Source organism: Diospyros lotus, chromosome 13, assembly GCF_014633365.1.
Source record: "Diospyros lotus cultivar Yz01 chromosome 13, ASM1463336v1, whole genome shotgun sequence".
NCBI classification, from domain to species: Eukaryota; Viridiplantae; Streptophyta; class Magnoliopsida; order Ericales; family Ebenaceae; genus Diospyros; species Diospyros lotus.
In genome coordinates, this window is record NC_068350.1 from 7,507,843 (window position 1) to 7,521,494 (window position 13,652).

General features: G+C 35.2%; 1 protein-coding gene across 11 annotated transcripts; it reads right to left on the bottom strand.

The window, feature by feature from the left end:
- Nucleotides 1-151: 151 nt before the first annotated feature.
- LOC127788430 (thylakoid membrane protein TERC, chloroplastic) lies at nt 152-11,437 on the bottom strand. Of its 11 annotated transcripts, none has more exons than XR_008020383.1 (15): nt 11,047-11,437; nt 10,880-10,963; nt 10,253-10,444; nt 10,093-10,169; nt 8,712-8,799; nt 8,504-8,584; nt 8,241-8,297; nt 6,221-6,302; nt 4,895-4,944; nt 4,681-4,737; nt 4,508-4,586; nt 2,214-4,018; nt 1,446-1,504; nt 712-769; nt 481-511 (listed from the first exon to the last, which is right to left on the bottom strand). XR_008020383.1 is itself a non-coding variant. In XM_052316677.1 (14 exons), the coding sequence occupies exons 2-14, from the start codon at nt 10,942-10,944 to the stop codon at nt 414-416; spliced, it is 1,029 nt and encodes a 342-aa protein (XP_052172637.1). In that variant the 5' UTR covers nt 10,945-10,963; nt 11,047-11,435; the 3' UTR covers nt 152-413. The 11 variants fall into 11 exon arrangements, 2 of the variants coding, with proteins under 2 accessions (XP_052172637.1, XP_052172636.1); XR_008020385.1 differs by having other exon boundaries at nt 2,214-2,269; nt 11,047-11,436; XR_008020388.1 differs by having other exon boundaries at nt 2,214-2,274; nt 11,047-11,436.
- Between the last annotated feature and the right edge of the window lie 2,215 nt (nt 11,438-13,652).

Consider the following 13,652-nt stretch of genomic DNA (forward strand, 5'->3'; position numbering starts at 1 on the left):
TACTAATAAACATATGCTAAGAACAATGATTAAGATATAATAAACATATTTTATTTTCAAATAATATATATTTATCACATGTTATTTTTTGTTCTGCAATATATAATCAATTAGTAAGAATGTTTTGAAATTAAAAATAAAATACAATAAATGTAAAAATAAAATGCATTCACTACGCATTTTAAACATGACCCTAAATATTACCCTTTACAATAATACATCGCACCTAACAAAATAATGAACTGTAATTGTTGTCATCGACATGAAATGAATGAACAAGCACCAGGGGTCTTATGACTTGTGATTATTCACTTGCTGATTGGAAATAGCAAACTAGACAGGCTTGGAGTGAGAGGATGGGTTTAATATGTAATAGAATTAAGGACCATGACAGTACTTGAAAGGTTGCTCATCTAATTCTGATCAGATTTCGTCATCAAACTCAGCAGCACCCCGGAACTAAGAGTTGTTGCTACCACACCAAGAGAAACTTCAGTTGATACATGATAACCTGCAGGAAGAGTTGAAGTTTCCTAATTAAGTAGAATTTAAGATAAAGCATTTTTTTGGGTTAAAAAAAGGGGGGGGGGGGAAGGGGGGGGGGGGGGTTCTAAAATAGAGTAATTACTGTTTACTTTCTTATTTTTTTTATTTTTTTTATGGGGGTAGGGGGGCAAGAAAACATAAATCATTATGGAAAGAAGTACCCACCAAAGAAGTCTAAGATCATTTTCAACCCAATAAAGCCCAGAACAACTCCAATGGATGGCTGATCAAGGAAAGAAAATTGGAATCAAAATACAAATTGAAGCTTATCAAAACAAAATAATGTAAATGAAGATCATTAAAGCAAATGGTAGATGCTTAAGCTTAGATTAAACAGACAATTAGAACCCTGGAAAGCTATCCTTTAATATTTTATCAGTCCTGTTGCGTGGTTTGTAAGAGACGAACAGTATTTTAGAAATAAATAAGGATCAAAGAAGGTAAATTAAGAATATATTTGATATCACTGTTTAACAGGGAGGAGCTTCAGGCCTCTTGGGGATTTTGATTTCATCGTTCTATCATCATTCTATTGTTTGTTTGTTTGTATCAGCTGCTGCTTTCATACCAATTTCAGTAACCAATGCATTGGGCAAGTAGGCTGTACGGTAAAATACCAGACACTAAAAGTCTATTTTATGGGGAAGAAATTGATGGGAAAAATGATAATCTGTGTCATATTTCTTCTTCTCCAGATTGTATTTCAAAGAGTGAGGAGAGATGCTTTTGCAGCTTCAAGGCAATCAGCCTCGACAAAATTCCTATAACCCGTGCTGTTGATTCATACTTCAAAATAAAATATGCCGTGATGACCAGATATGGGTTGAAAATAGAAATACAGAACCAGCAAATTCATGCAGCTAGAGTCATAATTAAGCCTTAGCAAGTTCACCTCTCACCTGTAAATACTCCAAGTCGGACATACCCTCAGAAATAAGGGTGTACAGCGACCTCAGACCTACATTTGTAGAACAAGATGACGTCAATGAAGGGGCTAAACTTTGCTACACTGATGCCCTTGTGTTTTAATTAGTAGATAATTGAGTAGAAGAACAAATAGAGCTCCATTTAAGGAAACATTCATTACCTAATAAGGAGAAGCAGATTGACAGATCAAATAGAAAATGTTATCCAGTGGCCCATTTGATTTTATTGTTAATTTTCAAGTGATCATTTGCCGTTCTCATTTTCAGATTCTTGTGTTGATAATGCTACCTGCTTTCAAGAATCTAAAACAAAAACCAAAACGTTATTTGAGGCCTATGCTTGTGTTGATTTTTTTTTTTATTCTATATGATGTTGAAAATTTTGTTTTATACCGAAACAATTTCACATACAACAGAATGTTGCAATAACAACAAATAAAATCCGTTGCTAGGAGGCTTACACTCAGCTGAGGAGCAACACAAAAAACAAAAATATTAGATAGAAAAAGCAGATAAAGTAAAAAATCATCAACTTTCTACTGTAACCACTTCAGATAGCAGTAACAGAGAAATAAATGTTTATGGAGATTGTTGGGACTAAACAACAATACCTTAGGGTATTTACCGAAACCAATTCAATCAAAGATTAAAGATAGCCAAAATCGGAAGCAGAACGCACATACACAAAGTGGAAACGATAAACACAGAAACGACAACAATAAAGGGAGACGAGGATTTTACCGTGATTCACCTCAAAAGAGGCTACATCCACGTTAAGCTCTGGTGAGAAGAGCTCACTGCACTAAGTAATGAATCAAGGATTACACCCTCACAAAACCCTCATAAACTATCTGTACAATCAATGGTTCGTGAACTCAAAAATGCCCAATAATCACACAATACAGATTAAAGGCAGAAAACCTATCGAACCATATAACTACCAAGCTATACAAGCATATACAGAGAATGAAATAGATGCAAACCAGAAACCCTAGCCTGAAGACGAAGGTTCTCCCATCTGCCCGATCTTTCTTTCCCCATTTCTTTTGTTTCTTATCGATTCTTTCGTCTCAATCATTTGACCGGTTCACATCTTGGGGGGTGGGATTAAAAGCGATGATGGATGGCTTGGAACAGGCCTCATAAAGCATGGATGAAGGGCTGAGATCCAATCGTGCAAGCACGATGATTATTCCAACAGAAATGGCAGACGAGCAAGGAATTAGATCAGGCAAGAAAAAGGCAATTGGGCGCCATCAGAGAGCAGCTGATGGTTGCTATGTGCTGCCATCCAATAGCTACCAATTGGCAGGCTGCAGTTGCTGCACGTGACCCTCCAACCAGCTTAATCCAATGATGTCGTTTGGTGCTTCATAGCCAACAAATTGGGGGAATTAAGACAAAAGGTTTTTCTCTTACACTTTCACACACGAGAAACCCTAATCTGAAATAGAGAGAGAGAAAAGGCAAGAAGAAGAACAGAACGAATGAGCAAGATCGAAGAACGGGAAAGGCGAACTCGGCAATCAGAAGGAACAAAAAAGCGTGCGATTCCAATCTTGTCTCACAGTTAGTATGTATCACTTGGGGTGGTTTTTGTGAGAGATTGATGAGATATGAGGGCTGGGTTGCTCGGGTATTTTGAGCATTGTACTCGTTTGCATTTCTCGTTGTTATGGTTTCTAATTTGTGAGTTGCCATGATGATCTTGTGCGTATATGTATTCTGTAAATTCCTTGATTATTCTAGTAGATTGACTAGAGGTGGAGCCTCTGCCGTGAGTAGGATCTTTTGATCCGAAATCTCTTTGTTCTTGGGTGCGTTGTGTTGTGATATTTGTTTCTGTTTTGGCTTCCAATTTCGTATTGTTTCTTGGTACTTCTCTTGGTCTTGGTCCTGTGGCTGTGTGATTGGTTCACAGGTTTATCAACAGAGATGAAATGAAAAGTATATAATTAGCTCAAAAAGAGAAAAAAAAATGCAGCCGAAGTCAAAAATTCATCAGCTTTGTGCTTAAAACACTTCACATAGAAGCAACAACAAGAAACAAATATTTACGTCAAGAAATAAGCAAAAAAATAGCTCAAAAACAGGGGTAAATGCAGCTGAAGCAAAAAATCGTCAGTTTCCTACTGTAAACACTTCGTATAGCACCAAACACAGAAGAACAAATGTTTGTGGAAATGAGGAAAAAAATCTAAAAAGAGAAAAAAAAATGCAGATGAAGCAGAAGTGGTCAGATTAGGAGGAGAAAATTTTTAGCAATGCACAGAACGTTACCTGAAAAAGAAAACAACAAGAGAGAACAGAAGATGATGGTGGAGAGGAAGCTTGGAGAGGGAAAGGGACCCAGAAGGAAGGGAGAGCACTCAGAGCAGGTCAGGGTTTTCAGGCAAGAGGCAGTAGAATGATCTAGGCAATCTCTGAGGCAACAGTGGTTTACTTTGTGGGGCCATCAAGTAGCATGCTTCAGAAATGGCTTTTCCAGCCAACCGGAGAGTGAAGCCGGAGGCCTTGGAGCTTGAGACCATGCAAGAAGAAAAAAACTGAACAAGAAGAAAGAATGGCCGACAAGCAAGAAGAAAAAGCAGGAGAAAAAAAGAGAAGAGAAGCAAAGGATCAACCCGATATCAGGCAGTTGTTGGCCAAAATATTAGAATGGAAGATGAAAAACAAATACAGAAGAACCTTTTTTTATGCTTTTGCGTTTTTACAAAATTTTGAAAACTGGGTACTTATTTTTTTTTACTTTTTGGGGGAAAAAAAACATACACCAAACAATGTTTTCTATTTTTTACAAAATTCTGAAAACAAAAACAAAAAACTGGAGACAACAAAAAAATTAAACAGACCCTAAACTAACAGAAATATATGTTGCCTTTCATTCTAGTCTTGTTTGCTAAAAAACTTTAATGGACACAGGTGATCATAAAAATACAGTGAAAAAATTAAACAGATGAAATAGTGGATCATAACTACTTAAGACAGAGATTAGAGATAAAAGTTCTAAAAAAGAATGAAACTACTAGATTTACCTAAGATGGCAAAGAGATTAGAGCTGAAAACTACAAAAGGGTCTCGAGTAACACCAAAAACAGCTGGTATAGAGTCAACCTGAAACATTTGCACCAAGCTTTCACTAAAATATTAACTACAAAATTGCTAAAATATACACATCTAAGATGGACAAGCAAGAAAGAAAACCCACTGCAAATGCAATATCACTGAGTTCAATAACTGCTACTGTTAGAAGTAGAGGTGTGGCCTGCCAAAATGTGTGATGCCTGTTAGAAATCAATTCAAAAATTAACTCAAAATAATGGCCTATCATCAAGTGTGCTGACAAATTATCTATATAAAACTAAAGTGTCTAGAATACAATGTTTAATCCATGCATTAAGATAAATTCAGAAAGGGCTTACTTTCCAAACACCATCTTGAACTGTTATGAATCGGTTTCCATCGTAAGTAGCTGCAACATCATGGCAGGAGATTAGGATCTTGGGCCACAAAAAGAACAGGAAAAAAATAACTATATCACCACATACAAGTGAATTCTATTTGGTTTGAAAAACCTGGAGACACAAAAATATGGTTCACATAACTAACTTCAACCTTCTTTTTTTTTTTTTTTTTGTGGGGGGGGGGGGATTATTTTTCAAAATGGTTCTGGGAGTACAACCACAGGTTTTATACGCAATTGGTAGCTGAGACACTTGGAAACCAAGGTTCAGCATTTCATGCCTCAATAAAGTTCTTTCGTAAGAGAATTCCATAAAAAAATGTTCAGTGATCTTACAAAAATTCTAAAAAATTGATAAGAAAATGATGTTATGAAAAAAGGAGAAGTAAGATGGCTCTTGTCTCTTTTAGCAAACAACATTAAACAGAAATATCTCCATATTGAGATCAGGATACCAACAGCTTTCCTTTTTCCCAGTAAGTATATAGCCTTCTCAAAAATCACCACTATACTGCCATCTGCTATATATATAGAACATTACCCTGAAATTTGATTACATAATAAAAATAAAAAATATACATCTTCAAGTGCCTATTATGATATGATATAGCATAATCACTAATTTTAAGCTATCAATACCCCAAATAATCACTTATATTCAAGTTGTGTTTCCATGTTTTACATATTGGTTTCACAATATCAGCTATATAATGGAGTATAACAATATCAATTGTCTAATTATCTTCATTCACCGCCATTTCATGAAACTTTTCCATATAAGAATGGTGTTGGAACTTTACCTCATCATTCCCTCGCTAGAGAGTGATGCCAAGAAGGGCACCTGGTAAAAAAATTTGTCACTTGGTTCTTTTACATGGATTTGTATTGTCAGTGTGACTTTATGAAGTCAATTGACATTATGAATGTTATGCCACCAACCCTAACTTGGTTAGGATAAGGTGCAATTGATAATGATGATGGTGATGAATACCCCAGCAAACAAAGTCCAACTAGAGAAAAAGAAAGTGTACAAAACATTGTAGTTTAGCTACTTTAAAAGTGAATTTCTCAAGCTCCAGATCTACAAACTTCTTAATTGACTGCATAAACCTACTTCCCTGAGATTATTCCTAGGGTATTGGCTCTCACAATATCAAATGGAAACTCTTCTAGTCATTTATGAGTTTAGAAATTCCAATTGATAAAAACATCACAGCAATGGCATTAAAAAGTAAAAACACTAAGCATCTTGGAAGGCCATTGAGAGGGAGAGAGAGAGATTTACACGTGACAGGGATGAATTTCTGGCATGTCTTTACTATAAAGTTGTCTGATAAATCAGAGTCTTCTTCCTCACCAGCAAATAGCTGCATTAAGATGACGTTACAAAATTCAAGTCTCATCAAGCATTAAAAAAACATAAAAAGGAAGAATGTCAGCCAAGATATGAACAAGAGAGTCCCCTATTATAAAAACAGCAATACGCATGGATCTGAAAATACACTAAGGCTTGTTTTGTTTTAGTTTTGAATATGAAGCCAAATATTTGTCATGTACCAAGGCTGTGACCTTTTATTTTGTTGTTATCTTTTACTTTGTTGCCATTCATAGCTATTACTGTAATGCTTGGAGGGAATTAGCCTGCTAGTAGAAGGTTCCAAGCAATGCAAGTTGTAAGTAGACCGTTAGGCAACTTGGCTGGTTCTAGAAGGGACTTGGCAACTGTTTTGGCGCCAATCCCAAGTTGAGGCTGTATAAGAGATCAGCTCAACTCATTGTGAAGGCATGATTTGATAGTTGAAGTTTGAATTCTCCCTCCAAAACTTCTTGTTCCTTCTCTCTCTTTCTATTTCTATCTCCCAATTCTACATTTCCTCCCTTATTCCCGCGAATTCCCTCTCAGATCAAAGAGAATTTTCACTGTTAGATCAAAGATCCAACATCTTACAACCCTCGGGTAAAACTCACCCTCAAATGCTAGTTGTTAAGAGGATAGTGCCCAAGAGGTTATAAACCCCACACCAGAAGTGTGAACTTCCAATATGGGACAAGTCTCATACCTTACAATGGATCATAACATACCACCACGCTCTGCAACCCGACGCCCATGACAGCAAACTATGCACTAACTACTGCTAGTCCCGGGCGAACACTGCAATGCCGGCATCACCTCCGTCGCCGCTCGCTTGCACTGAGAGCCATGGGGCTGGCTCTAATACCACTGTTACAACCATCGGGTATAACTTACCCTCAAAAACTAGTTATTAAGGGAAGGGTGCCCAAGAGGTTATAAACCCCACACCAAGAGTCTGAACTTCCAATGTGGGACAAGTCTCATACCCTGCAGTAGACCATAGCATACCACCACGCTCCGCAACCCAATGCCCTGTGCACTAGCCACTGCTAGTCCCGAACGAACACTACAATGCCGTGGTATGTTATGGTCCACTACAGGGTATGGGACTTATCCCACATTGGAAGTTCAGCCCAGGAGTGTGGGGTTTATAACCTCTTGTACACCCTCCCCTTAACAGCTAGTTTTTAGGGTGAGTTCTACCCGAGAGTTGTAACAATATTTCTTTGGTGAACTAATTCCAAAAATTGTTTCTAGAAAATATGCAATGGCCAGTGACTACATATCTTGTTTATTGGCAAATTCATTGGACAGAACAAATTAATTTTAGCCAAATTTATATAAGGCTATTCTTATAATTAGCTATTTGCAAAAACAGGTCCGGGCACTTTTGGATAGCCTATGATGGATTCTAGTAGTAACCATAGACAAAATACAACTTGCAACATGTTCAAGGTGTGTCTTACAATAAAGAGCCAAAGTTAAAGAATTCGAACAACAATTGTTCCTTTGTCTTCTATTACTGTGCTTAGAGTGAGTTGAACATCGCAACAATTTAGGTTTAGTAGTCACCATACTTTATGTACCTTGATCACACCCTCAGTGGAAGAACAATAGCCACAGTACCTTTGCCATTGGAAGCAGCATACCCACAGTTTCTTTATTCTAGACAGAATATAAAGTATATACCTATGGGCATTCATGCAAGTTATTTAGAAAAGTCAAAGAGGGCTATATTTCTTGTAAATTACCATCCAAATTCAGAATAGGAAGGTAATCAATCAAGGTACACTTGCCTATTCTATAATTCTTAATATAACTAGCACATGATCACCATATTAGTAAGATTTTCAAAGAATAAATTAATATTAAGGAAATTTTTCTGATAAAAATACTAATATAAGAGATACTGCATCACTGATAGCAACATGTATTTCAAAGAAGAAATTACCTTGAATGACGAATACAGAAGTATTGCAGCCAGCAACAGGTTTACTGCTTCAAATCTCTAAAACATTAACAAGACAAATTTTATAATTGAACAAATTAGAAATGAAAAAGAAAAAAGAAAGCATACACCAGAAAAACATGTAGTACATTCTCGATCAGCAAGGCAACAACAATAAAGTGGATACACAAACTTGGAGACATGTAGAATTGCATGCATAAATATTTATGTGCACATGTACGAGTACATAGCTAATTAGATTTAACCTGAAGGGTGACTGTTCCAAGAAGGATCAGCGACAAGCGGAAGATGATTGCACCAACAATTCCGTACGAGAGCACCCGACTCTACTTCCATGAAAATCATGAAAAGTCTTCATGTGAGCAAATTCAATCATAAAAGAACAAATAAATCAAAACCAAACAGATATGAAGGTCGCAAAAGTTTATTCAGTATGAAAGCTCTGTATATCACCTGATAAGGAATTGGCACTTTGAAGTACTTGAATATCAAAACAAATACAAAAAGATTGTCCACTGACAAACTCTGCTCCAGTAAATACCTGGACATGTTGAAGAACATCAATTACATTGAACTATGGGGAAAACTCAAAAATATAAACCTTGAGTCAAAGCAAGAAGACACAACAAAAATCATAGCATTGAGGAAAAAAATATGTAAGGACAACCATAAATTAGGTAAAATATTTTAAATGCTAATAGGTAAAATATTTTAAATGAAGAGATTGCCAATTCCAAGAAGCAGGAGAAGCAAATAGAGACTTAGATATGCACATATAAAAGGAGATACTAAATTGATCCCTATTGAGTATACAAGAATATGCAGAGCTCAGCATGTAAGGAAGCAGAGAGTAAAATCAAGTAATGCGAGCTAAAAATTTATTTCAAAGTTAACCTTTTGCCCCCATGAAAAGTGCAAGAATGATAAGAAGTATTGATATTATTCTACAACTCACGTGTAAAGAAAAAACTTCACAAGAAGATGCTTCATTGCCAAATCAAAATGCATGTTTTCAGAAATCATGTACATCTTTTTCATGAGAACAAGGATCAGTTAATTGCTGCACATAGAATTTCAGGGAAAACTGACCAGCAATAAAATTACACTAATAACTTATATATGGAGCAATATGCCATTATCTCCATCAGTGCTTAGACAGAAGGTCCTTTGGCATGGTAGTTCAGCAATACGCTGCACCAGACAAAAGCTACATCAACCATTGAGTTTAAAGTTAAAAGTGCTGAATGCTAAGGCCGAACTCAAATTTCAGCAGTTTTTATAAAACTGCACTTGAACTGCCCTCAGACCAAGTTAACCAGACACCAGTCACTGGACTGATCCAAGTGGCTGGAAAAAATTGGCCACCCAATCTGGTTGTACCACATTCGAAGAAGTTTAACTGCTAGTTGAAACAGTGAATCAGCCAGTCCAATCAGGGTATCATTTTTTTTTTTACAATTCATTTTTATTTTCAGGTCTAAGTTATAGCATTTATTTATTTTGAAATCAAATTCGATTGTTACCTTGGCCCTTACCCTTTTCTGGTTCGATCTTCAGAACATTGAATTTCAGAGTTTGCCTAAATAGATGAAGCACTTGCCTAGACATTTCAAGGATATTCCAGGAAGCAGCAATACTTGGCACCTAGTAGGCTAGTATGGGAAAACTAATTATATTAACTAAAGAATATTGAAGGCGGTTTGTTATACACAGCAACAGAAATATGCAGTCACTAACAGAGAAATATTAATTTTTGATGAAGAACCATGACCCCCTGAGATACAAGTTATAGCATTACAGTCAAACAAACTAGCATAGGCTTCACGCTCCATACCCAGCAAAAAACTCAGATGCCTTGCCAACTCCATCTTTGAAGCCCAAACCAATACCAAATGCAACCGCTGCACATACCTAAAACAATAAATAACTCTGTTGGCTTCTAGTAATGTCACTACAAGAAATAATTTTCATTTAACAAGATATCAAGTTCTTACACATTTAACAACAGTTCTAACATGAGCCCCATAATTTTCATTTTCATCTTTCTTTTCCTTCGGGTTACTTGAAAGGATAGTTGGAGAGGTCTCAACACTGTTAATACTGTGAGAAGATTGAGGACTGGGTATCTCGCCTTCTGGTATGCAGTTGAACAAAACATTATATCCAGAGAAACTATAACAAAGTAACTGCATTAGGAAATTTGAGGAAGATTATTATGCATTATCACAAACATTAGGCATGTTAATAACAAATAATAAAATGCAAAAATAAATAAATAAGTTTACAAGAAATTGCAACTTATCAAACTCCTCTAAACCCTAACAATGACTGGAACTCACCAAATCAAGCTAGTGTAGTAAGTCGTCATAAATCCAATTATCACAAGACAATCATTGAATAATTATGTAACTCCTAAATTATTGACTTAACGGCCCCTGAAAGGCAATAATATTAGTGTGAACATCTCATGTTAACGTTCCAGAGGCGGCTGCCCATCCAGAGACAAACTCGCTCTTATCAATCGTCTTCAATGATAAATCACTCCTTCGCCGCACAATTATAACCGTAATTACCATTTTTTGAGACATATATAGCATAATTCAATGCTGAAGTATGTTCACCTGAGCGAGACAGCCCTTCCTCCTGCTCGGTTCCTCTCGAACATCCAATCGGCGGACAATGCCATCGACGACACCCCCTGCGACCTGCAACTCCAATTCAACTCAAATACCAACCGAAAGTGAAATTATGCATGTGTAATCTACATGTATACAAATAGAAATGGTACCTGAATAGAAGGGGTGAACACTAATCCTGAACGCTGAGGCTGGCGAAACCCTGACCAGGCTGGCCTCGTAAGCAGGAAGAACTTTGAAGCCATTGTTGCAGACGACGGAAGTGAGTCCCATGCTTCGAATCATGTGTCTGGTCTAGAAAATAAAGAGAGAAAATCTGCAATAATTAATGAATTTATAGAGAGAAAGCCCCCTGAAATTTCATGTTCTCTCTGACGGGTATCGGCCGGAGACTTCAGCAGCGGTGAGCAGTGCGGTAACTGGCGCCGTCAGGCGAGAATCGTCGTTTTTTGCCCCGGAGATGCGCTTGATCGATGCGCTTGATATCCATGTACCAATGGTATTGGGCGTTTTCAGGCCATGAAATATGTGTGCGTATGGGGACAATTTGTAATTGAATTAAACCGAATTCATGGTTCCAAACAGGCCTTAACGAATCAAATTTGGAGATTCTTCTTCATAAATATCTCAACTTTTAGAAATAAAAATACTTCTAATGATTATAATTAGTTTAAAAAAAAATTAAAGTCAAAATAATACTCCACTAGTTTTGGTTTTTGGTGTTTAAATAGCAAAAAGTATGTAAATATTTTTAACCAACAAATATTTTATATTAAAATATAAAACATGACTCATCTATAAATTTCAGTACGTTATTTATAAAAAAAAATTGCAATCTAACTCATAAAGTTTAGCAAAAAGTATTAATAACATTTGAGAATATGTAAAAATTACTCTATTATGACATTACAGTCACCCTTACTGTTAAATAGTAATTTAAAAGTCGTGACGATGATCTTCGTTGGTGTTGACATATATATGTGTATAAATTATCCAAAATATCCTTTTGAGTTTGTAGTTGTCGACATTCAGAATTAGTCTATCGTGATTCGCAAACCAATAATGAGATAATGGATCCAAAAGTCAAGAGAATAAACAAAATAGAACAGATAATAAGTCACACACAGAGAGTTTTTACGTAGTTCGATTAGAACGTTGCCTACTTCACGACTATTATATGATTATTTCGGTAGAGTAATAGTATGTCATTTATTATTGTTGTCTATTTGTAATGGTGTTTTTGACTAATTCTTATAGTGTGGGTGTTTACAACTTATATAAAATCTAAAATAATATGATAATATTATGGAGACAATATGTCATTATCAATCCCATAAAATCGGAAGTTAATTTCTCATTATCCGAGATATGGTTTGCCTTATATAGAATAGGTGAGTCCCTATCTCTGGTTGTTCCGTAATTTTGTTGTTATGCAAGTTGAAGGATTATGCCAATGAGCTGAAAGTATTGCTGAGAGCTCGCTCGATTAAGCCAGCAAGCTAGGAGCATCATTGAGAGCTTATTTGGTTGTGCGGTTTGAGCTCGGATCTCAGCAACATGTGACCTTATTCTGACGAGCTTGGCCTTCAGCCTATTGGGTTTTAAAGAATTGGGCCGATTTGCTGGGTCGAGTCTAGCCCATAAAAATGGTATGGAAAATATCCATAATAGTAGCCTTTAGATAATATTTGTTAACCAATATATAGAGAAAAAATATAAAATATTAAATCATTTCATATTTTATTGTGTGTGTTAAATTTATATAACGATCATTATAAAATAACTCACGTGACTTAAAAAAAAAATTAGATCTCTCCTATTCTCAAAATAAACATATATTGAATTTTATAGATAAGAAAAAAACAAGCCATATATTTTTTAATGTATTTCAAAAATTTTAACAAATAATTTTATAAAAAATATTAAATTACTTCTAAGCTTTATATTAACCATTTAATACCTTGATTCGAAAAATATTATAATTTTATTTTAATACAATATTATCTTAATTATTCTAACAAATGTTATCTTAATAAATAATTAATTTGACATTCAATATTCTTTGTAAATCACATAATAAGATTTAAGTATGAATATTAATCGACAAATAAGGAGGATGTGTACTTGTTGACAAAAATTCCCCTTTGTAAGCCAATGTTTGAAGCTATGATAGGTGGTGGAGATTAAAAATATTGGGTGAATCAATTTCTCTTAAAATATAGGGACAAAAAGGTAAATGACTTAATATAATTATGTTTTTAATGTATTTATGTAGACACTCATAGGAGATTAATTGAATAAATTTGGAAAAATAGTGAAAATTTATTGGATTTTGTGAAAATGCTAAAATTATAAGGGCACTCCACTTCTGTGAAATTACAAAAGCATCTCATACACGTTTTATAAAATTATAGGAGTATTTATTATCGTTCAATTTAAGAAAAAAAAATGAAACAATTATACGTATTTTTTTAAATACAAGGACAAATTTGTTATAAGCACTCCATAATAACTTTTGTTATTTTTATTGTATCAAATATATTTCTTATAAATTTGCTAATCTTGTGATATTCTTTGTAATTTACTTTATTTTTTTACCTTCTGCAACAAACTCTCATGTCTAAAAGTGGGTTTGATCGGGTGCTAATTAACTCCGCTAAGGCATGGTTTTTAGATAGAGATGGGAGGCCATTTTGGGCATTTTAAAATATTTAATTATGATTAACTAATAATTTTAAATTATAACAAAGTTTTATAC

Coding starts and splice junctions, on each gene's coding strand:
- LOC127788430 (XM_052316676.1), bottom strand. CDS start 11,139: ATGGCTTCAAAGTTCTTCCTGCTTACGAGGCCAGCCTGGTCAGGGTTT. Junction 8,585..8,711: donor AAGTGCCAATTCCTTATCAG/GTGATATACAGA, acceptor TCATGGAAGTAG/AGTCGGGTGCTCTCGTACGG. Junction 6,303..8,240: donor TTCTGTATTCGTCATTCAAG/GTAATTTCTTCT, acceptor ATCTTAATGCAG/CTATTTGCTGGTGAGGAAGA.